The sequence below is a fragment of the Helicoverpa armigera genome, chromosome 14 (genome assembly GCF_030705265.1).
Source record: "Helicoverpa armigera isolate CAAS_96S chromosome 14, ASM3070526v1, whole genome shotgun sequence".
Classification (NCBI taxonomy): Eukaryota; Metazoa; Arthropoda; class Insecta; order Lepidoptera; family Noctuidae; genus Helicoverpa; species Helicoverpa armigera.
In genome coordinates, this window is record NC_087133.1 from 1,641,162 (window position 1) to 1,666,050 (window position 24,889).

Below are 24,889 nucleotides of genomic sequence, written 5' to 3' on the forward strand. Positions count from 1 at the left end.
ACATTTGTTTGTCCGTCCGTGAGTCTGTCATTATATCCAGGAAGACTTTTTGTTAAATACTCTTTCATACAGTAAGGAGGGTTCACTTATAATTCATCAGAACTATAGGTAAAAACATGTTACGATTTTTTCAGTAAAAAATCTGTAGGTAAGCATAAAAGTCTGGAGGAATTCAAAGAGGAAAGGGGTAACTAAAACGAGAGCTATACTTTTATAAAGTTTTTATTGTTTGGTATTAAAAAAATAAATGCTCTTAATAAATACGAGTATCTTACCTAATCTCACTTTAATATATACTTAGGTAAATATTAGTACCTATGGTATTACATCACTGGTACATTTTTTAAATGCTATGTTATTTTATCTTCTGAACTGCGTGTTCGCGAACTCTGGGCTGAAGGGGGTAGAGTTAAACCCGAAGTTGTTGTTATGGTTCGCTATTGATTCAGGCTGAAACAACATTACATTGTAAGTATTTTGTTACAACATATTTATATCGAATTGATTTTTAGATGACAACGAAGGTTTTAGGAAAGGGCAGGAGGAGGACGATGATGATGAACGATAGAACGGTCTTAGATACAAATCATGTCGTCCAAGCCGTATCCGGCGACGGCGACTCCTAAATGTCTAACCCGGGTCGTTGTTATGATAGGCTCTAATGTGGCTAGCAAAACCGAACTTCGATCTAAAGGTCCGGCTACATGGCACACAAAATAACTGACCATCAGAATTAACTGTGTAGTTGTAGGAGGGCTTTGGTCGGGTCTTCCGTATTTGGCGTTTGGCGTCTAGATCTTGTAAACGCATGTTCTCGTACAAATCCACATTTTTGTGAACAGTATGACGCCATTCCGGTCTAACGCGAGCTCGCTCCTCCCAACTATCTGGTGGAATGTCACAAGCCACAAGATTGCGTTTCAGTACGTCTTTGTAACGCAGATATTGCCCACCCTTTTTTCGTTTCCCGCTAGAAAGCTCGGAATAGAAAACGGCTTTTGGCATCCTGCTGTCATCCATTCGCAAGACGTGCCCACACCATCTCAGCTGGTGTTTCATGATGAGTGCCTCTATCCCGGACAAACCAGCACGACGTAACACTTCCGTGTTTGGAACACGGTCTTGCCACTTGACGCGTAGAATAGATCTAAGACATCTGAGATGAAAGGTGTCTAATCGCTTGATATCTGCCTTATAGCAGCACCAAGTCTCCGCGGCATACAGTAAAGTGGGCAAGACGATCGCTTTGTAGACTAAAATCTTAGTTTGCAGCTTAAGGTCGTGCGAGTTCCAAACACGTGCCTTAAGTTTCCCAAAGGCTGCCGCCGCACCTGCTATCCGAGCTGGTAATTCCGATGCCAAGGTGTTATCATCTCGAATACGACAAATAGGGACAGCTTAGTGTTAAGGAGACTTTAGTTTGAGATAAATATGAGTTGTAGTGGAGAAGACGACGAAAAAGATAAAAAAGGAACTGAAGATTTTACACTATTAAAAAAGAAGTTTCACAAGGTAAAACGGGATGTTGAAGGTATTGAAGAGTGTATAGTTACCACGTGTTCATTGACGACTCCCCGCATGGAGCTGCCCTCTTCAGGCGGGAAGTAGTCGTTCCTGAACTGCGGCAAGTCTTCGATGCCGATCAGGTCTGAGTCGTACGACTGCTCGCTGTAACCGAAGACGAGTTTAGAGTTAAAAGGTTTTTTTCAGGAAATAATTGTGATGTTCTTAGCTATTACGTCGTGGACAGTAATTTATTTGGAAGAAAGAACTTTAACGTATTTTGCAGTAGAATTAAGGACATAAGAAAGACGATAATAATGACTCTTTAAGAGACCGAAGAAAATTCTGGGTCGAAAGCAAGTGTTGAGGTTATTTTCAAATCAAGATATAATAAGAAGAAGTGACATATCTCCTGAATCCTTGAAGCAGTAAGCAGACCTGTAAAAGTGACCTTACCTAAGAGCATCAAAGTCCGGAGCCTTCAACGTTTCGTTCCAGATGGGGTTGGAGCCCTCGACAGCGTGCTTGTTGGTGCCCGGAGCCGCCAGACCCACGCGGTTCAGACCCGAGTCTTGCGAACTGTACTTCGTCATGGACAGAGCTTGCAAGCGACGGTTCAGTCTAAGAAGGAAAACAGTAAATTAAGAAACTTGCAGAATCTCGTCCTCTACGAGCAAAAAACTTATGGATGGAGTATGTGAAAGTCGATGTAGTTAGAGTGTTACTTGTGTGATCACGGTAGACAAAAGACTATAAAATATGTTTCGTCGGCCCCAAATAAAATTGGGATATGTGCGGGAGGATATTGACATTGATTAACCCCTTGAATGATGGTGCACGGATCCACGCGAGACACAATTTATTCTTCTTCTATTGTTAGCAGTTAATCAGTGTCAGTCTAAGAGTATTTGTACAGATTTCATTGTTGTCCAAATAATTGCTAAGGATTAATGGGACATATTTAAAATTAGAGTTTTTTCGTACGTTACAATTTTTCCAGACCGATTGTCAACATAAAGTGGTACTCACGTCCTAGTCCTAACAAAGAACACAATAAGCAGCACAACGACAATCAGTGCCAGCGCCGCAGCCACCGCCGCCAGCGCGTACAGAGCTCGCGCCTGCGCGTCGCCGCCCAGGATCGGCGTCTCGCCCGTGAACAGGTCGGCCAGCTGTAAGTTCTGTTCCTCTAGGGCTCGTTGGATACTGTTTACTAGAGTTGGGTTACCGCGCAACCTGTAGACAATGATTAGCTGGTGAAATAATCTTCAAATATAAACCTGGTATCTGGTCTTTCACTTTATTCAGTAACACGGAACTCTTCTGAACCTAGCCTAGCTTATAGCTTGATCACTCGCCCGATACCTAGTTATCATTGAGTTTTGGGAACACATATCTGAAAGCTGTAATAACAATAGGTAAGAATTTGTACTAATATTATATTATACAACTTAAGTATTTGTTTGGTTGCTTGAAGCGTCAAACTCAGGTACTTAATAGATAAATGAACGATATGAAAAAATCTTTTAAAGTTCATTTAACGATGGTTCCTATCCTTCTGACCGGGTGTGCAAAGAACACTTGGTATGTAAACAAAACCACTGGTGGAAGCTTGTGGAATTAAATGGCAAAGTAGAACTCACTGTTCAATCTCCTCAGCAGGCACGGGTAAGTCGTCCCTGATGAAGTGCGCCCTGACTTCAGTCTGGTCGTCCCTGGTGGCGCCGGTGACGGGGTCGCTGGCCCACCACGACTGGTCGATGTTGCACGTCATGCCGAAGAATGCCGTGAACGTCTCCGCTATCTGCCTCAGAAAAACATTTTGGATTCAGGTCTTCAATTTTGGAAGTAGGTTGCCAATAAGAAGGACATGTGTTGCTGGGGAGTTTGTTGCGCCACTTCTTCTTCCCAGCAAAAACACATAGGAAGTGGTGAAGAGTGGGCGTTTTGGGGCCTGTTTTTATTAAATTTCTGACGTTCAAAAAGTGCTTTTTTGCAGCTGATAAACGATTTTGAATTTTGATTTTCTGCTTGGAAATGGGTCTGGACTTTTGGAGGACCTGGTGATCAGGCAGTCGCTTCGTGTTAAACACTGGTAGATACTACATTCAATTAAAGTGAAAGCCGGCATCCAACATAAGAAAAGACCTAGGTGATGTCGTCTGTAGTAAATACTGGGGGCAAGTTTGCAACATTTTGCATTAGTTTGGTAACTAGGTACTTACGAAATCTTCCTGGGGCGTGACTTCAGGCAGCGGGTTATTGAACGTGAAGAACACTCGGTTGCGGTCCGATATCAGGTACACCTTCACTTCCGTGCGGGCAGTTTCACTCCCTGTGGTATTGGAGAAATTACTTCTATCATTAGGTATATTCCTTTTTGTAGACCTACATTTTGATTGCGACTTTTATTACTTGAGAGCTATACTTAGCGCTATTGGCTGTTTATTCGTTCAGGAAAGTATTAAGAAGTAATACACTCTTTTGCAAAAAAGGTTTGTTTCTTAGTTTTAAGAGTTACGTGTATTTGAAATGGTTAAATTGTAGTATTTTCTAGCATCAAAAGTTAGATGCGTGAGATGTATTTAAATTTGAATTTTTCAATTGCATCAATTCAGTATAGCCCATTTAGAGCAGGTGAAAATTTTATCAGATACGCATAGTTTTCCAAAAATGTTTTGATCTAACAAAAAAGTACATTAATCATTAATTAAAACTGTATTATCATTTTCCTGAAAATCACTTCAAACACTTTTCAAAACACCGACGAACTTTCTGCCAGCAATTAGTCCAAAACAAGGTTTAACCAATTTCTTAGCAATTGTACAAAATTCAAATTTAGAATACACTCTCACGCATGCTCGGCTAACTCTTTTGATGCTAGAAACATACTACAATCATTAAAACCATTTGAAATACACGTAAAGTCCTTAAAACTAAGATTTCGCATAGGTGCCCGTTTTTTTTGCAAAAGAGTTTATATTTCATTCAGCACCCTTTACTCAAATGTGTGAAACGTCATATGTAGGTACAACAATTTTGCTCAAGTTCATCCACTTAAAATCAAAGCCTGACTTTAACATACGTAGGAACACGTTTTACAAAGGGAAGTCTTACTTGAATCAGTGGCTTCGACTTCGAACTCAAACATGCCGTGCATGGCGGCGGTTGGCTGGAAGTTGAGGGACAGGACTCCAGTCTCAGGGTTGAGGATGAAGGCTGACTCCTGAACAGCTTCGAGTGTGGGGTCTGCTTCCATGGACTCTTGTACCAGAGTGTAAGTGATGGGCAGACCTTCTGAATGTGTCGCCTGAAATATGGAGCTCGCTTTAAATTACAGAGATACTAGTTCCATCAGCAGTTAGCTTCACAAATACTGGATAAAATACTTTATTCTGATGTGCAAGCTATATTACTGCCAAGTTTACTACAATAAATCGATTTGCTTATATTATTTTATAAAGCTAAAGTAATTTCTTGGAGTGAAAACTTGGTAGAAATCATCTGGTTAGAAGTAGATGTATTGAAAATAGTACTAACTACTACAGTCAGCAGATTTCTTTCGATGAAATCGCCAGCAGAGATGCCAGCTGTGTAGAGTGCTCTCTGGAACACTGGTCGCGGGTTCGCTTCTCGAACCTGAGAAAAAAAAAGTAAGTGCCTATGGAGCTTATCTGACCTCATCAACACAGTTTTACCTAGGTATCCTCATACCCCTTGGTAAGACTGGTTGACATGACAGAATACTGGAACTTCCATATAAACCTTTTTAAGAAGCCGGTTGAGTGGGGAGTTTGTCCCCCACTTCTTCTTCCCAGCAAAAACACATAGGAAGTGTTGAAGGGCTGGCGTTTTGGATGCTGTCTTTTATAAATTTGACCTTCAAAAAGTGCTGATTTTCAGCCTGCTTTGAATACTTGATTTTTTCTCTTTATCTTTTATCTTCCATATACCTTAATCTTTTTTTTAAGAGCAAGTTGGGTGTGTACTCACATTAACAGTGACAGTGAGTGTAGAAGCCTGCAGGACGGCGGCCGGGTTGGGAGTGTCGCTGGCTCCGATGATGAGAGTATGAGTGTCCTGCTCGGAGCGGTCCAGCGGCTTCACAAGGGTCAGCACGTTGGTACGAGGGTCTACTCTGAAGTGTTCACCCGAATTGCCTCCTGGATGTCGAAGGTTAATAAGGTTAGATAGATATATTCTTTATTAGGTACACCAATGATACATTTTTGATCTTGAATCTAGTTAAAGTATGTGACACAATGGACGGTCTTATCACTAAGAGGACGGTCTTATCAAGGCTTCTTTTCTATAGAGGTTTTGTCGTTGGAACTTGCCAATGGGTTTACACAAATATACATAACATGATTTTTTTCATAATAACTGTACACTTTAAATAGGTTTTCCCTGAAGTTAGAAACCAGTTAACATGAAGAATTTTTGGTTTCAAGAAACTTCGTTCTAACAAAAGTATATCCCAAAAGTTTCATTCCTGATCTCCTAAAGTACAGTTATCGTGGAATGAGGATATTTTCTATGTGCAGTTAAATTACAATCATAGTAAAAAGCTCATAATACTAACCAACAATGCTGTAATAGGTGTCGTGACAATCATCTTCACACATGATGTTCCTCGGGTCTGAGGCGCGAGGTAGTTCCGCCCTCTCCTCCATACCCTCATCTTTTTCTGTAAAATTATATAGAGTTAACCTTGTTAAAGAAAAAAGGATACGCTTAACTTTGGCACAGTACTATGTTTAATGATCCCACACAACTGCAAATTGTTAAGTTTTGAAAATTAAGCTACTTTCGAACTAGTTTCTCTTAGACCAGAGTAAAAGGATTGTCTCACCAACAAAAGCAACCGTGTAGGTACTCTCCTCGAACACGGGCTCTCCCTGCGTGGGAACAAACACTACGGTCACCAAGCAGTCAGTACTCCTTGGACCAGGCTCAGTTCCACCGTCCGTAGCACGAATCGTCACCTGGACAAACAAAATATTCACTTCATTGTTCAAGCTACAAGGCAACAATGAAGCTTGTCGATTGCTACGCCGTAGCTCGTAGTACGAACGACGTAGTAGTGTCAGAATGTCGTAACCATATCGTAGATTTTCGCCGAACTTATTTTCTTCGGGCACCTCAAAATGCAATCATTTCATGATGTAAGTAAATCTACGACATGGCTACGACAAGATTGAAGGGAGTATGGCGTAGCTGCTACGCCATTTGTAGCATCGACGTAGTCACGCGTAGCCATTCACGTAGCCAATTGGTGTAAAGTCCATTGCACGAAAGAAGTCCCGCAGACGCAGCGCTAGTGTCTATGCGATAGCTCAGTAAATACGTACAAAAATATTTAGTTTAATGTATTCAATGTACAATTTTCCGCGGGATTTCTTTCGTGAAATGGACTTTAGGAAATATCGTCATGGAAATGTTAATTGATATGGAAACACTGACCTGGAACTCTCGGAAGTCTTCAGGGAAGAGCCGCGTGAGGGTGAGAGCACCCGAGTTCACTCCGTCGTTCAACACGTCGAAGAACTGAGCATCTTCATCTACAACACAGCCATACATTTCATGGTAACATAAACATAAATGTTGACGGATCATAAGCTGATGAGCATGACAACAAAATAAGAGTTATTGATGAAAAATGACGCAAACAGTAGAAAGATTTAATATTGCTATGAGAATTTGAGGAAGAGTATACAAAAGGGGCAATCGAAGTAACATGGTGTAAAAAGATCTGGTAAAGTAATGTTCATAAAATAACACTGGCAGTTAGGTATAAGACAGGCGATCTTACCATCTCCCGCGATAGAGAATGTGACAAGTCCAGCTTCTAAGCCATCTTCGTCGGTGGCGACGATTCTGTCCAGAAATTCGCCGTCCACTGTAGCCAGTATACCGTTCACTACTGCTCGCTCCTAAACATGAAGAACTTAGTATGATGACAAGGTCATAAACATTGAGATTGCTATAAGTCCGTCTTTTAGATAAGAAAAAAAAATGGGGTCACGTATCTTTTTGACAAAGCAATAAAAATTTACTAAGATGTACCACAAAAAATCGGGAGTCGGGGGGTGACATCAGGGTTTAGAAATCTTTGTATCTAAAACTTAAGTTAAAACTAAAGTGAGACTAGGTGTATGTGAGACTAGGTGTATTTGTTGTTACCTATTAGTTTGAGGGAGAAAAGAAATAGTTTGGCACCTAAATGAATAATATAAATGTGAAATAATTACTCTTCTTCTACTAGTTAGACACAAAGTCTTTCAATATTCACGAGGTACTTTGAGGCTTTTCCAATAGTTGTTTGTCTTCAATATCATCAAACCATTTACCTTTGCCAGTCTGATGGTGGATCCAGGTTGAGGGAACACGAACACTGGGTCGTGGAAGTTGTAAGGTCTGATGACCAGCGGGTACTTCTGATTTGAAATCCTTTGAGGAACTCCGTGGTCGTACGCCTACAATATAAAAGGTGCTTAGTGTGATTATGTTCATATCAGTTCAATGCGGTTTAGTAAATTTGCAAAAAATTAAGAACTCCTGACTAATATGATGATTAGGACCAGGAGACGGACAAAAAACTTTGTGTCCTTATCCAGGTATGAGAAAAAGTTCCTTCAGGAAGAGAGTCAAACCGAAGCTAGAACATTTTACCCACCCGAATATCTATTTGGTGCCCCAATAGCTCCAATGGCAAGTTGACCAGTCTGATCAATACTTCTGTCCTTCTCTATGATGATCATGTTGAAGAGGTCAGGTACAGTGATCTGTACCTGACCCACTTAACACGAAGTCTTTCAATAATCATATTGAAACACAAAACACAAAGGGACACAAAGTTTTTCTTTGTGTTTGTGTCCCTTAAGAAATGGGTGAATCGGTAGCTAAGGCATTGTACCCACCTGAATATCAATTTCATAAGTGCCCCAATAGCCTCTCAAATCAATAGCTGCCTCAAGTATTCCAGTCTGGTCTATTCCCCTGTCCCTCTCTATGGTGATCATGTTGAAGAGATCAGGCACTTGTATGTCCCGGTCGGTGCTGGTAAGGCCGGTGATGGCGTATGCGACGCGGGAGTTGTCAGTGCCGGGCTCGTCGCGGTCCCGGGCGAAGATTTCTGGCGGTACACGCTCACCCTGCAAGATTTTAGAGTAAATTGATGACCATGATTTTTTTTATGGCGTGATTGCCATCAATTACCTGTCAGGTAAATGCTTTAATATATTTTGCGTCATAAGCCGTGCAGAATGTTACAAACATACCCCCTTACTTATAAAATCTCTAATCACCTTCTAAGCAACATTTTAACTCATCACTACTTAAAGTCTTAAGTAGTGATTAAATGTTAGTTAAGACATGCTTAAGCAACGTTTAAAAGTAAGAATTTTCTTAAACAGCCCTTAAGTATTACTTATATTTCATTCACGTTTATAAGTAAGGCTGTTAATGTATAGCAAGATATACATGTAAATCTCAGCAGAAATGCAGAAATAGCATACATTTCTCTAAATATTCTTTAAACCAAGAAGGGAAAGAGTCAAAAGTGTTTGTTAAAAAAAGAAAAGAAGGATTACCTGCTCTAAGCTCTCAGAGATAGCCCATGGGATTGTTTCAGGCAGTTCCGGATAGTTGTCGTTGATGTCCAGTAATACTACCAGCACTTGAGTCTCATTCTGATTGCGGTTACCATCTAAACGAGAGAAGTAAATCATGTAAAAAAATATGTCCTAAATAAAAAGCAGAAAGTCCAGTCAGAATAACGTCCACATAGAAATAAACATTTGCAATGGATGTCTTATTTTTCAATAGTGACCCTCTGTTTTTTATCTGCTGTTTCTACATAACTATTAATAGGAAGATTGATGATTTCCTGATTTCTTTGAAGTTTTTATAGAACTATTTACCCCAGCCTGACAAAAATATATGCCTGTAATTGTTTAGCAAGCGTGGTGATAAATGCTCAATCCTTCTCCGTGCGAGAGGAGGCCTGTGCCCAACAGTGGGACAATAAAAAGGCTGTAACAGTATAATTGTCTAATGGGTTTAAAGTTACACCTTCATCAAGTTAGGTGAACTACAATATCCTGCATTTTAATTTCGTATGCCACATTCATTGGCTGTCTAACTAAGATCGTACCTCCTTCTCCATAGAAGTTATCGATGACATTGAAGAAGATGCGATGTGTGGGCTCATCGCCGTCCCTGTCCAGCAGCTCGCCGGCGGTGTTGTTGACGTACACCAGGCCGGACTCCAGGTCCATCTCGAAGAAGTCGCGGAGACGGGAGTTGATCGCGTAGTTGATCTGATAGCTCACTTTGTGGTAGATTTCTGGAAATATGATACTTAACTGTTGAAAAGCTGTATGAGGATTTGCAGTGCCTATTATGTGGTTTTAATTTTAAAGGTCTCTTCGCTGTTGTTTTAATGAATGTAGGCAGAAAAATCATTCTTAGAAAGACTATCTAATACCTACTTGGCAAAGCTGGAGCTTTCAGTGTTCTGGACATTACATTCATGTACACAGAAAAAGAGGCCATATTCACAGTGTAAATATGCACAGCCATTTGGCATTACTACAGGCTCAATGAACTTTATTTTTCTGTTTGTATTTCTGCTGGCTATAAGGAGACCCTTCCATTTCTTATCCCTGCACTTCTAAACTACAAAGTTTAGGTACAAGATTATAGCTGATTTGCTTATGTAAATTGTATATTATTTGATCATACCATCTCTATCGAGATCGCTGGCGTAGATCTGCACGACATGTTCTCCGTCGTCCGCGCCCTCGTAGATGTACACCGTCGCCTCGAACTTGTCGTCTTCCACTTGAGGCACCTTGTTGTTCGTGTCCGTTATGTGGATCGTAATCTGGCAGTACCAAAGTGAAAAGTTTTATATCCTGACATACTGACTTACTAATCATTATTATGAATTAGCTGTTTCCTATGGTTACACCCACGTCGCAAAAGGACTGTCTTAATCCTGATAAATAGTAGCCTATGTTCTTTCTCAAGCACTAGAATATTATCTTTTTGAGAGCTAACTACCAGCTCATCATCATCATCTACTTGGCCATTTCCCAACTATGTTGGAGTCGGCTTCCAGTCTAACCTGAATGTATCTGAATACCAGTGTTTTACATGGTGCAACTGCCAATCTGACCTCCTCAACCTATTTATCTTTGGTAAGACTGGTGGCCAGCCTTTCTGGCTTAGTTAGGTTACCTATTTAGCTTAGTTAGCTTACCTCTCCCGGCGTCTCAAAGTAGGTAGGGTCAGGAGGACACTCAGTGACAGTGAGGAGGTCACACTTGTCACTAGCTATGACGGTGTAGTACAAGTTCTGACGCGGCGGCTCGTCCGCGTCGATGGCCTGGTGTAACTTTACGGAGATCTGACCCGTGTTGAAGTCGATGTCCACTAGGTCTTCTGGAGTATCGAGTCTGGGACTGTGGAGAAATATGTCAAGTATTAGGAATTGGGTTTCTTTGAAATGGAAGCAAATGAATGCTGTGCTGTTAAAATTTTCGAGGTTTCAGATTAGTAGGTTTGAAGCAGTTTGAAGATACTGCAACAATTATAAACATAATTAAAAATATATATTTTAAAGATTGATGATGGCTGTATATATACCAATACATTCATGATTCATCTTCAGTATCGTATCTTGCCTATTTTTCAAAGTGAAACAACATCTTGTTTAGGTTCCATCTTTATGTTCTTTAAGACCGTCTAAGTTGCGTAATAGTAGTTGGTGGAACCTTCCTTATTAATTCTAAATTAATGTTTCCTGACTTGAAGTAGTTCTACTTACGTGATTGTATACCGCACTTGATTATACAGCGGTCCGTCGATATCAGTGGCCAGTACGGATCCTATAACGACTCCTGAGGCTGCGACCTCTCGGACGCGGAACTCCTGAGTCAGGGTGCCTTCTACCCACAGGGGAGGGTTGTCGTTCATGTCTATTATTGTGATCGTGAATGTTGCTGGAATTTAAGGAGTACTACTGATTATTTTGAAATTGAAGCTTGTTGAACATTTGATTGAAGGTTAACCCTGTTGGGCCGTTGATGGAAGAGTAATGCGAACTGAGTATCTTGAATGCTTTACGGGAGTTCTGATGAAAGTGAAGCCAGGTGAGCTGTTGATGGATGACCATCGATTTTATATCGAGAGGATCCATGGCTCAAAACTCGATTTACAAAAACTGGAGGATTTTGACGATTACTAACAAATGGTTAGTATTAGGACAAGTATACTTAAGTCATAAGAAAAGATTAAACAGATAAGAGTTAATTCCACTAGGAATTGGTATTAAAAGATTGTTTTTTTTTATATTCTTTTAAACAATATAAGATCATCAGATCATCAGAGAGATAGAACATCACAAAATTACTCCCTTTATTTTAAAGGGTACCCCAGCAAGATCGGTAGGAAAACTTACATATATCATGGTCTTCGCCAATAACGGTGTTGAGATCCCTCACAATGACAGTAAGATATAGAACCTCAAACATCTCATAGTCTATGGTGACGCCGTCCCGGATCTCACGCACCACGACGCGGCCGATGGCGTTGCCGCGCTGGTTTATATTTGGGTATATCGTCTCGATTTCTATACAACTGGAATTTTTGATTGGCATTAATTATTGGATTAAGAAGGAATATGATGGGTTTCCTGTTTACTAGCAAAAATACATAAGTAGCGGGAAGAGTTTTGAGGGTGGTTGATCAAAAGTACCTACTTATCTATATACATAATACATAATACATCTTCATAAAAGTTTAGGCTATGACTCTTCGCAAAATATTTCAATCATTTTTCACAATTAATCATATTTCAGTTACGCAAAATCTATATAAAATATATGAACGCCACTTTTCGTTGTAGTTCCTATAACGAGCGGTTCTTCATTTATCACATTTTTATATAACAAAATGGTGGTCTAATCATAAAACAGTGCATTCTTACCCGATATACTCCTTAGAGTCAGTATTCCGTCCCTGCTTGGTGGCGTAGGAGTTCTCCCAGTCGATCTCGAAGCGCAGCTCGGCTGTAGTGTCGGGGTCCGTGGCGTTCAGTTGTGTGGGGATCACGAACCCGTCGGGCACGTTCTCTTCCACTGACGGAGTGGAGCGAGGCTGGTGACAAATGGGTATATTAAATGAGGAAGCAATGATGTTCTCCTAGCCGATTATCGGACACGGTGGCAAGACATATTATAGAGGACAAGCATATGCGCAGAGAAAGTTTCTAAGACAGATGAAGCTATAGAGCTTTAGCTTTCAGCCAATGATTTCATCCGTGTCTTGTGACTCTAACCCTTTTCGATAAACATATTATCTAACATTCGATTCAGTAGTTCTTGAGATTAGCGAGATACCGACAGATCTGATTACCAAAGTCCATGTTTCATACCTTGAAGTAGAATTTTTTCGATTGAGACTATGATCGATGGAAAGGTTTGTGCAGTATTAGTCCGATTGTTATTTGAGATCAACTTCCAAAGTAAAGGGTACATTTAATACTAACATTTTTACAAGAAAAGGACTAAAAAGTTTATTGTGAACGTACCAGCCTGAGCGTAGGAGGAGTGTTGTTAATATCCCGCAGCTTGATCACCAACTGGGTGGTGTTAGTGTTGTATGGCTCGCCCAGCGTGTCGTCAGCTCGTATCTGCAATAGGTAACAAGAATAATTACAAAATTATAAAAGTTTTCTTCAGAATTTTTGTTGCATTTAGCTTGCAGTACGTATATAATATAATAGCTTCTGCCAGCGGTTTCACCTTTTGCAGGACCCCGATAAAAAGTAGCCTTCCTTGATAAAAGGTGTATTTAACACTGAAAGAATTTTATTACACAAATCGGATCTGTAGTTCCTGAGAGTAGCGCGCTCAAGCAAAGAAACAAAAGCTGAAACCATTCAGCTTTGTTACTTTAGTATATCGACGTATAGATTGACAGGTTTTGCCTTTAAGTTTAACAGGGTCCATCCGACTCCATCAGGGTCCGTCTTTAACATACAACGACTGCCTAACTGTTAGTTGGCCAGTCGTTGTCGGGCAGTTAGTTGGGTCTCGTGGGACTTCCTAGTTTCCGATAAAGGATTACTTAGCTAATATTAAAACAGTACCTATATATTTTGATAATACCTGCACAAAAAGCTCGTTCTGTCTGTGATAGTTGAAAGCTTCGTTCTCTGTGACGAAGATCTCGCCGGTTTCCTTGTCGATCCTCAGGTAGCTTACTGCGTTACCCATTAGAGAGTGTCTGTAAATAATAAAATTATCTTAAGTCTTAATTTGGAAGTAGGTAAGTGTTTGGACCTATAATTGAAGACGTTATTGCCAGTGTTGTTAAGATGTAGATAATATTGGGGAATGTAACACCATCATCATGTGTCTTTGAATCATGTATTTGCCTTGAGTTATTGTATGAGGGTGCATTAAAAGTATAAGTACTTGGCCACCATTGCATTTTGTACTTTACCGTGCATGGCGCACTTAAAATGCGGTACTGGGGCGCACGCAACAGTATAGAATAGAATAGAATAGAATATCATTTATTTGCATAAAACATGGTATACAAGATGGTAAGTTAAAATATAATTGAACATACATGTTTTGCTCAATACATAAGCGTGCAAATTTTACATGCATAACAATACAATAATAAGTTATCTAATCTTATGCTCTAGGAATTCCTTGACACTGTAAAAGCTATTAGTAGACAACCATTTATATAATTTGATTTTGAATAATCTTATATTTAACATCTTGAATTCATTTGGAATTTTATTATACACGCGGACACACATAAACATGCAATTTTTATTGTATTTTGCAAGTCTTGGCAAAACATCTAATGTGAGCCTGTAAGGGTCGCGACGGCTTCGAGAATGAATATCGCTGGCTCTAGTGAACAGCTCTATATGTCTTCGGACAAACAAACAAATTTCTAAAATATAAAGGGACGGCAACGGTAACAAATCAAGTTTTTTAAATATCGGCCTACAAGAGTCGTCAGGTTGAAGCCCATATATTGCTCTAATGCATTTTTTTTGAGCGACAAACGCTCTATTTTGATCAGTGCTATTACCCCATATAATTAAGCCATAACGTAGCACCGATTCCACATATGCATGATACGCAGTAATTGACGTTTTAATGTTCGTTACGTTTTTGATCTGTTTTAGTGCATATACAAACTTATTAATTCTTTTGGAAACTGTATCAACATGTGCTTTCCAGTTGATGTCTTGATCCAAAATTACACCAAGAAATTTCGTTTGTGTTACCTCGTGTAATCTATGTATATTCATTTTAATATTAGATTTCGCATTTGATTTATTAAATTGTATATAAACGGACTTCTTTAAATTAATAGATAGGTTATTTTGTTTTAGCCATTCAATTAAACTCTCAACTACGTTATTAATTTCAGTTTCGTGGTCGGCAATTGTATTGTTTCTTTTATCAGATGTCACAATAATAGATATGTCATCGGCGAATAAAATACATTTATGATTAGTTATGTCAATTATCGAATTTATATATAATAGGAATAGAATAGGGCCTAAAACACTTCCCTGTGGGACGCCATATTTATTATAACTGATTTCAGAATAGTGTAATGTCAGATCATTATTATTATCCATTCTTGTAATGGCCACACATTGTCGTCTATTATTTAGATAAGACGATATCCATTGAAGTGAAATGCCTCTTATGCCAATTGATTCCAATTTCTGCAGCAATAAGTCATGAGAAACTAGATCGAAGGCCTTAGATAAATCAAAGAACAGTCCTGTCGTGTAATGATTATGATTAATATTCGTTAATATTATTTTTATTACATTGTAAATCGCTAACGTTGTGGATTTATTTTTTTGAAAGCCAAACTGTTCCTTCTTTATAATATTAAATTTATTACAGAATTCTATTAATCTTTTATACATACATTTTTCAAATATTTTCGATATAATAGGTATTAAGGTTATTGGACGGTAGTTATTAACGTCTGACTTCTCTCCGTTTTTATAAAGAGGCTTAACAATTGACAGCTTCAGAGCTTCAGGAAAAGTGCCAGTTGAAAATGATAAATTAATTAAATATGATAAAATTTCAATTAGTTCATTAGTGCATGCTTTAATAATTTTCGTGTTAATTTCATCATAGCCTTCAGAATTTGTGTTATTTAATGACATTATCACCTCTCTAACTTCATTTTTTGATACTGGTTTAAGAAACATAGAGTGGGCTATTGAACATTCGCTACAGTTTAGTGCTACACAATTACTAGAGGAATGCGCCATATTAATATAGTGTTGATTAAAAACTGTTGCTATTTCTTTGGGATCTGAAATCACCTTGCTATCAATTTGAATATATTCAATGCTATCCCTATGAGTGTTGTCCATGATCTCATCTTTTATTACTCTCCATACAGCTTTACATTTGTTTTCACTGTTGTTTATGAATTTGATGTTAGCGTTCTTTTTTGATGAGTAAATACATTTTTGTAAAATCTTTGAGTATTTGATGTATTTGGTTTTATTTCTTACATTTTTGCTCTTATAATATTTGAAGCGCAAATACCGTTTTGTTTTGCAACACTGTTTTAGACCTTTTGTTATCCAGGTCTGTTTTCTTTTACTATTAAGGTTCACTTTTATCTTTATTCTTGGGAAACACAGATTATGAAAGAGGCATACTAATTCGTGAAAAGAATTAAATGCTAAATTTAAGTCGTTCTTCGCGTAGGCATCGGACCATGACAGATTACCTATGCATTCCTTAAATTTCTTGATATTATCCAAACTATAACTTAACTATTATATAACTTAGATGAGCTTTACTTTGGTGTGGCATTTAAATCTTAGGAACGACAACACAGTCTTTAGTAGTTTCAAAAAATTTATAAATTACATAAGTAGGTACCTAAGTGCAATATGAAAGTCATTTTTCTGTATGGAACTTTATCCTACTAATATTATAAACGCGAAAGTTTGTATGTATGGATGTTTGTTACTCTTTCACGCAAAAACTACTGAATGGATTTTAATGAAACTTTACAATCCTACTAATATTATAAACGCGAAAGTTTGTATGTATGGATGTATGGATGTTTGTTACTCTTTCACGCAAAAACTACTGAATGGATTTTAATGAAACTTTACAATAATATAGCTTATACATCAGAATAACACATAGGCTACAATTTGTAAACATATTGTTCGAAATACTAAACCTGCGCAGACGAAGTCGCGGGCACCAGCTAGTATGTTAGTTAGGTTATATAACGTGGTAATATGGTTATGTTCAAAGTACTCACTCGACTTTATCACCAACATCCCGGTCCTTAGCCACAACAGTGGCCACATAGAAGCCAGCGCCCTCTGTCTCGTCGAAGCTGACGGTTTGCACGTCACTCTCGAACATCGGCAGCTCATCGTTCCAGTTGATCAGTTTAATGTTGATTATCGCAATACCAACCCACTTGGGATCGTCCATGTCTATCGCTATAGCCTGTAATGGATGATGGTAACATAAATAATTGGTTGGATGAGGATTATTTTTCTCAAAAGGAGTGCATAGGTTTGGTATTTATAAGAGGAATACCCACATAAGGTTTTCATATAGAGAGAGAGAGTACAAAAGGATAAGCACAAGAAAATGTGACATATCAAACAAATTAGGACTATGGGCATGCCACAATGCCACATCGGTAGATCCACAACAGCTTGCGGGACCGTTTTGTTTTTTTTTGGAAGGATCCAATGGCCCGTTTGACCGTACTGTGGATGAAGCGAAGGAGTATTCCTTCTAAAGCCCTTCACATTTTAGAGTTGTGGAAACTCTTCCCAACAATTTCTCAGCCCCCATCCTTAAATTCGACCTATATAGAAAGAAACACACCCTTAGCTGTATATTCTGGAACTCTGGCACTTCGAAGTCCAGCATGTGATGGTTCTGCGTGCCCATGATGAAAGACTGGCGCTGGTAGCCCACCTCCGGTGCGATGTAGAACGCCTCGTGAGCTCGGGGGGGATAGATGCTTTCTAGGTGCACTGAGTATTGGGCGTGAGGACCCTGGGGAACAGGACATAAGACATAAAGTACTTAAAATATATTTCCACCTACAGAAATACCTAGCGTGGTGAGTTTTTGCAAATTTTTCAAACCATCATACCAATAATAGTGACAGAAATAAGTTGAAATTCTAGGGTGGGATCACGCTCAGGGATTTGTAAAACTGGCTTTATGTAGTACAATCGTGTCATTAAGGAGATTTTTGATATTCAAAGAAAAAAATACTGAAAAATGTATCTACCTATGTTGATAATCGCGTAGTAACAAAAACCATATTCCACATTATTATAGTACATTTATGTATGCACTTTATAATAATACGATTACTTGACATAAACAATTTAAGAACTTACAAGATCTCTATCATGGAAACCAAAGTCTTCTAAATTCAGTGTCATTGCAGTTTCCTCCATAATTTCAATGGAGTACTCTTCCCGGAAAGGCAACGGAGCCTGATCATTGACATCGTTTACGATGATGACCACATCGGTCTTCGACTGGAACGACGAACTGCCTTCTACGTCATTATCGCCATATTTGTACGCTATTATGGACACGTGGAAAACTTCCTTCTCAAGAGTGTCCCTGTCTATTGGAGCGACGTTAAACCAAGCGCCTTCTCGACCACCTTCTATTGTTTGAATGCTGAACAAGTCTTCCTCTGAAATGAGACCACATGTATTATTTAATAATTTTGTACTAATACAAGATTGAATATTTAATTACTTATATTTTAACTAGATCTTTGTTTACCTCCTTTTTCAGTTTCGATCCTATAGAAGATAGGTTTATCGATTCCTGTATCACCATCGATGGCTCGAACCCTGAAGGACCGCTCCGTCTTCTCATCGAACTGCTGGACAGCAAATATCTCCACCCATCGCGGCGGTCTGTTCTCAACGTTCTCTACTTGCACCATCATTGTTACTGTATGTGTGTTTGGTAGGGAATCCTAGAGAGAAGAATTTTTACCTATTATGATGGTAAATGATGTCTTTGGATCTTAAGGTATTTCCCTAGGTTCTGTCATATTGAATCATAGGATTCCTTAGGGCCTTACAAAAACCTATAACTTGATCAAGTTATAGAAACCTATAACTTGAAACCTATCATGGTAAAAAACTGAACCAATTTGTAAAAAAAAAAGGATCAGTCTGTAGCCCAGAGTTTCCCAACGTGAGCTGGTATAACCGTGAAAAACAGCCAGTAAAAAAAAGCTATACGAAAAATTTCATCATACTCACATAAGCTGTAACTCTAAACAAATGTAGCGGGTTTTCCTCGTAGTCAAGAGGTTTTTTGACGTGAACTCTCATATGAACATACATCCACTGTCCTTGTATATTTTCCCTGACGAGTTCGAAATATTCGTCATCGTCTCGATCGCTTGAAATTTCGAACCTCATGAAGCGAGTACTGATCTCACCGTCAGCATCGCTGACTGTATACTTGCATGATGTGATGCCTGTTTCACCGCGTTCCTGAAATGTTACACTAATGTTAACGTCTGGGGAAACTGGTGATATGTTTAGGCAAGTTTAGGTTCTGTACAAAGTTTTTTGTTTTCAGTATTTATCATAATTTTAAGAGGACAAAGCTAAATATTAAATAAGGTAACCCGTTTGCGCTTGCTCCTAACAAAGGTGTTTACCAAATAAGCTTATAAATGAGCAAAAGTCGTTCTTACTACGTAGGTTACAATATTTTCTTGGTGCCAGTTGCCCACTAGTAACTGCTAGAGACAGAGCAAGGTAAAGATGACCTTATACATTCAGATACTCACAGGAATATCACAAGGCTCGAACATCTGTATGATAGGATCGTTGTCATCAATGTTGACGATGAGAAGCATGACCGTGGCCACCAGGGGCTCGTCGTCTACCCTCACGTCGAAGATGTACTGCTGCATACCTGGCGTCTCGTAGTCCTGTCTGATAATGTACACAGATATACGTATAGTCAGAAACTAAAGGTATAGTACAGAAAACTAAACTCTCTAATGAAAGAACTGTGTTCGGTGATATTTTTGTGATCCAACAGGAGAATATTTTAATGCATTTTGGTTTTGTTGAATGGACTTTTGCTGTTGACCTCACGTATTTTGGAACTCTTAAAAATCAGAGTAAACCTTGATTTAAATAAACCAATAAACCTTTCTACCTGTAAATACAGCAAATGATGCTTACCTCTGTGTAATGACGAGATGCCAGTCACCACCATTCTCAGGTATTCTACGTATGACAGGTCCCAACATGTTAAAAGTACCAAAGCTAAATGGAGATACAATGGTCGGAGTATTGGTACCTGCAATCAATTGTAAATAAAATTATAGAGTATTTTACTCATATGTCCCTGTTTTGATTGTCATGAAGTAGGTATCTGTAGCTAATTTTATTAGAAAAGCTACTTATTTGATGGGAACGGTAAGCATGAATGTTTTAAATAGGTGGACCAGTATGTCTCATTATTTGAATATGTCCTGCATCATTTATAATGCTCTTACCTCGATAGTTGAGCCGTGCGATGGCCACATCCCCTTCGATCTCCTCTTCCATAAAGATGACGGTAACAGGGTTTTGGTTACCTGGCTGGAACTCGTTCATACACACGTCTTCTCTACCCTCCACTGGTATCAAGGGATACTGACTCCATGGTATTCCTGTAATATAACGAGGTATGAAAGTAAAATCTTCAAAATTAGTTGAACCTAACGAAGTCGAGTTAATATTAATCAGGTACATACCATCGAAATTTTGACTTGGAAAATCTGGTCGCTCTGGTCTGGGTATTGCTACCATGTAGCTACAATCTGGAAAGAAAATCATATAGTATTTTTTAATGTATGGCAAACAATGCAACATACTCGTATGCGTATAACTACTAATAAATTCATTCCATCCTCGTGCCTTTCCCATCTTTGTCTTTGATCGGCGCAGCATATCGTCCTCCTTCATACTTGAACTTTATTTTACGTCATCTCACAAGCGACATTCTTTCCAGCCAGTTTTTTTTACACGGCCCATACATCGTTCTTTCCTTCTTAGAACTCCATTTTTTTATTTTTTTTTAAATCATAGTAGTTAATTAGTTATTAACTCTTTGTTAAAATATCTTCTTACCTTGTGCGAAAGTGAAGTGAGCAGCGAGTATAAAAACCGCTGCCGTGAATATTCTCACGTCGACTGCCATCTCATAGTTCTGTGTCTAGTCTGGTCGATCAACCACTGTGTGATCAATGGGTCCTCTGTAAAAAATAAATACCCTGGATTGACGCTCACTCTGTGATGGATGAATAATAATGATGCGGCTGACTAAATCATACCCAAGTATGATTAAATGGTGCAACCAGATCTTGAATGACTGTTTCACAGGTATTTCTGAAGGCTCCAGCATTCGTCTACTCTATAAGTGTAGTATGATTTCAAAGAATTTCGTTATGTAAGGGTAACAGGATCTAATTGTTATCTTTTTTATTAAAAGTACCTGAACGCATGAATAAGGTTTCACTATCTGAAATATTTGCAGATTATCTTTCTGCCACATACAGGGTGTAACTAATGCAAGATATAGGAAATCACCCGCAGAGTGTATTATGCACGGTAGCATCTTGTTGCAACCAATAACCATTTGGACCTAATATATTTCAGTAAACAACCAATATGAACTCAAAAACGTAATGGCATGCACTCTACTACTCTCTCTCGTCTTTTTGAAGTTTTGCAACTTCCGATTTTTAGTAACGAGTCTTTTTTGAAATCTTTGGATTCAATTCCGATTGAATTGCATTACAATTTGCTACAATCGTGACAATTAAGGATTGTGGAATATAGATAATTTTGATAAAGCTATGTTTTTCACCTGAATTTGGTTCACGATACAAATTGAAAGTGTAATAAAGTATGACGTTATGCCAAACAAGATAACAAATGTGCACTATGAATGCACTTTTTGCATAGGTACGTTTATTCACATTTTTTACATCATTAGACTTTACAAAGACTTTAAAATAGAGAAGATTGGTAGATCACATGCCAATATACATATTACATATCTATCCTGGAAAAATGGACCTGAGAAAAAGGTTACTACATGTTATCAAATACTTTGCTAAAGATGACTGTAAGAATATATGTAGAAGTACATTTTGAGTAGCAGAAATTCTGTCGGCAATGTTACATAGATGTTACCTACAACCGTCAAATCGGCCGATATTAGGATATAAATCAGAACATGATACAAAGAATGCCTTATCTAAACCGGATATTCGATTATAAATTATCTTTCTTATATTTTCCTAGCTGAAGTTGGTAATCAATTAACTAATTTTAAATGGTTTTAGGAGGGGTCCTAATACCATTTAAAAAATAGCTCCAGGGAGCCTATCTGGCCTCCTGGCCAGGAGGACACAAACAAACAAACAGCTGCATTCAGTTGGACTGGAAGCCGACCCCAACATACTTACCACCCATGTTTGCAAAATAAATGATTTGAAAAACATGGTTGGGAAAAGGCTCGGGAGATGATGATTGGGAGTAGGGCTGCCATCCGTCCGGGTTTCCCCGGATTTGTCCTCGTTTGGAGGCCGTCCGGGGGCCGTCCGGGCGGGGTTTCAAGAAGTGTCCGGGGAAAACCCGGACATTTTTCACAGGGCCATCTTAACCTATGGTGCCTGGGTATGCGAATTATTCGGGCGCCTAATAATGCAGAAGTCGAAGTGTCCCAAAACTACAAAATTTTCGCGCTCGCTTCGCTCGCGGCTTTTTTTCTTAACACATTTTTTTTTACGTTTAGCTACTTTAATATCCCAATATTCAAAAAATTTTGCGCTTGCTTCGCTTGCAGCTTCTTTACTTTGCGGATTTTTTTATTATACAAGTTTAGGTGCTTTAGTGACCCAAAACTCAAAAATTTTCGCGCTCGCTGCGCTCGCGGCGACTTCACTTTACGGTTATTTGTATTTTTCAAAATTTTTTTCTCTAACCTATCAAGAAGGTAACTCCTAGTTTTCATATGAGCTTTCTTAATTATGACGTTCGAAATACATTAAGTCACAATCTTTCAATACTAGGTACTACATGAGCTAGAGACGGCCCTGAGTTTTCATGTAAGGAAGGACCTCATTGAATTTAAGTAATATGGTAATATTAAAAATTAGGTCTTGTTTTGTTAAACAAAAAAAATCGGACTCGTCCGGGGAAAAAATGCTATTTACGCCAAATGTCCGGGTTTTTTTAGATACTTGTCCGGGTTTGGCGAAATTCGAAATGGCAGCCCTAATTGGGAGGGAGAACGGCTCTTAAGGGATTATTACAGGCAAAATTGTAACGACAAGAACGTTAGATGATAAAAAGGTAGAATAGGCTATAGCTTCCTTTATAAAGTCCTGTCACTCTGGCTACTTCTAAAATATCAATTTGGTATCCCTAAATATTCCAGGTAGAATTTCGGTCAAACAACAAGGAGGCTTACTTTGAGGAGACTAGTATGCCTTGTTTGGACGAGACCTGAGACTATGCAATTATATAAGCATAGCTCCAGAAAATTAGCGTGTGGTTTGATGCTACTTATAACTAACTTAGTATTTAAGCAGTTAGAGAACATTTGCTTTGAGTAAAGGTATCTAAGTAAAATCGATCTCAGTGGCGAGCACTTGGAGAGGCCTATGTCCAGCAGTGGACTGCGATAGGCTGATGATGATGATGAAGGTATCCAACCAACGATGATCATGATTCTCTTACCCTTTTAATCCTTTACAACACTTGGCTTTCTTAACACTACACTTCACACAAATATCACAAAAATAACAAATATTTTGAAAACTGCGTATTTTTTGGCGTTTTTAGAACAACAATTCACCAGCCGATCGTTTTGTTACACTCCGATAAATGCGAATGTGTATTATTTTTTGTGAAAATCGTCGATACTGATAAGATTGGGCGATAATTACTTATTTTACATATTGATTAAAGGGTGATAGTCTTTGATAACATGCTCGCCAGCCATTTGTGTATTGACGATTCCGTTTGGCTTGATAAGTTCTTATCAAATAAACAGAAGATTTTCAAGGAAATGTCTTCAAAATATACCCTATGGAATTTCATTGTTGCATGCATAAAGTCCTAGAGCCAAACGTTTTCTGATACTTAGTAAGCCTTTTTGACAACCTTTACTACCTTTTTACTTAAGGGAAAACAATTAACCTTAGAGGTACCTATTCGAAAAAAAGCCTATTTGGAGGGGTAGTGACTTTTCAGACGGGTTTAAAAATAGTCGAGGTGAAGTGTGACGCCCCTGGTCACGTTGAATAGTTTACACCACTATCTCCGATTGACGAAACCTAGATACGATATACGCACACGGGTGAACTGTGACCTTACACGTTGCATACTGACGTATGTACGTATAGAAAACATAAAATGGTATAATAATAGGCGGCTGCGGAATATGGCTGACTTTGACGGGTCGTACACAATTTTTACAGGACTCTTCAGTGGGCCTTTGAAGGTGCAGTTGATGTAGTGCTCTCGGGATTGTTCGTAAGAGTTATCGCGGCCTAGGTACATAAAAGGCCTACGATGGAACATGATGGAATTTTAGTCAGTAAAAGTCTGACACTCCCTCACCGCTGCTAACCCACAGCGGGAGGAGTCATTTGATGGTTTTGTCATAGCTATAAAACCTGCCCTCACTTGAAGGAGTATTTATATCGGTATACAAAGATATTCAAATGTAAGTTTAATGACTGAGAACACTGGAAGCCGTAGAAACGGCTTCCAGAATGTTTGGTTTTGTTCAGTAGCTTATTGTTATTTCGGTATCTAAGATAAGTAATGCAACTGATAACCGGACATCCCGCATATCGAAGTAAGTTTGCGTCTAATTTGCATGATAAATTGCTTAAATATTTAAGCAATATTGCTTCGATTTGCCTTGTTAAGCTTTGGATTATTTGAAAGGTTTATTCTGCTTCTAAATTATTAATAGGTGCCTTTATATTAACAACCAGTCTTACCATGGCGTGTCAATTTGCAATTTGAGTTGGGGAGGTCAGATAGACAATCGCTCCATGTTTAAGTACTTGCTGCATCTGGCTATGTTTGACACCTTTCGCAACATCATCATCTCTCTGTTCCTGAGCCCTGTTCCTGGTTTTCTATGATGGAAAACTAAGTAGCTAAGTGTCTGGTCGTGGGCTGCGGAATTGTTCGTAAGAGTTACCGCGGCATGGTGGGTTTTAGTCAGTAAGAGTGTGCCACTCCTTGAAGCTACAC

General features: G+C 38.8%; 1 protein-coding gene across 1 annotated transcript; it reads right to left on the bottom strand.

Annotated features, from left to right (window-relative positions):
• Positions 1 to 204: 204 nt before the first annotated feature.
• On the bottom strand, positions 205 to 23,522 carry LOC110380022 (protocadherin Fat 1). The gene is made up of 35 exons (XM_064037952.1): positions 23,357 to 23,522; positions 20,738 to 20,862; positions 20,362 to 20,427; positions 20,122 to 20,277; positions 19,805 to 19,922; positions 19,402 to 19,549; positions 18,863 to 19,099; positions 18,372 to 18,570; positions 17,972 to 18,279; positions 17,445 to 17,618; positions 16,861 to 17,054; positions 13,680 to 13,797; positions 13,100 to 13,201; positions 12,497 to 12,666; positions 11,969 to 12,147; positions 11,336 to 11,510; positions 10,769 to 10,970; positions 10,249 to 10,390; positions 9,659 to 9,850; positions 9,096 to 9,211; positions 8,424 to 8,657; positions 7,854 to 7,979; positions 7,316 to 7,436; positions 6,967 to 7,064; positions 6,356 to 6,488; positions 6,086 to 6,190; positions 5,497 to 5,666; positions 5,044 to 5,142; positions 4,621 to 4,813; positions 3,729 to 3,838; positions 3,147 to 3,307; positions 2,533 to 2,739; positions 1,960 to 2,124; positions 1,554 to 1,668; positions 205 to 450 (listed from the first exon to the last, which is right to left on the bottom strand). The coding sequence occupies exons 2-35, from the start codon at positions 20,805 to 20,807 to the stop codon at positions 361 to 363; spliced, it is 5,193 nt and encodes a 1,730-aa protein (XP_063894022.1). The 5' UTR covers positions 20,808 to 20,862; positions 23,357 to 23,522; the 3' UTR covers positions 205 to 360.
• Between the last annotated feature and the right edge of the window lie 1,367 nt (positions 23,523 to 24,889).

What these genes read in the sequence shown, in the direction of transcription:
- LOC110380022 (XM_064037952.1), bottom strand. Translation starts at nt 20,807, where the DNA reads ATGGCAGTCGACGTGAGAATATTCACGGCAGCGGTTTTTATACTCGCT. An exon ending in AAGACTTCCGAGAGTTCCAG is followed by an intron (nt 6,489 to 6,966) that starts GTCAGTGTTTCC and finishes TTGTTTGTCCAG; the next exon opens with GTGACGATTCGTGCTACGGA. An exon ending in TCACGCCCCAGGAAGATTTC is followed by an intron (nt 3,308 to 3,728) that starts GTAAGTACCTAG and finishes TTTCTGAGGCAG; the next exon opens with ATAGCGGAGACGTTCACGGC.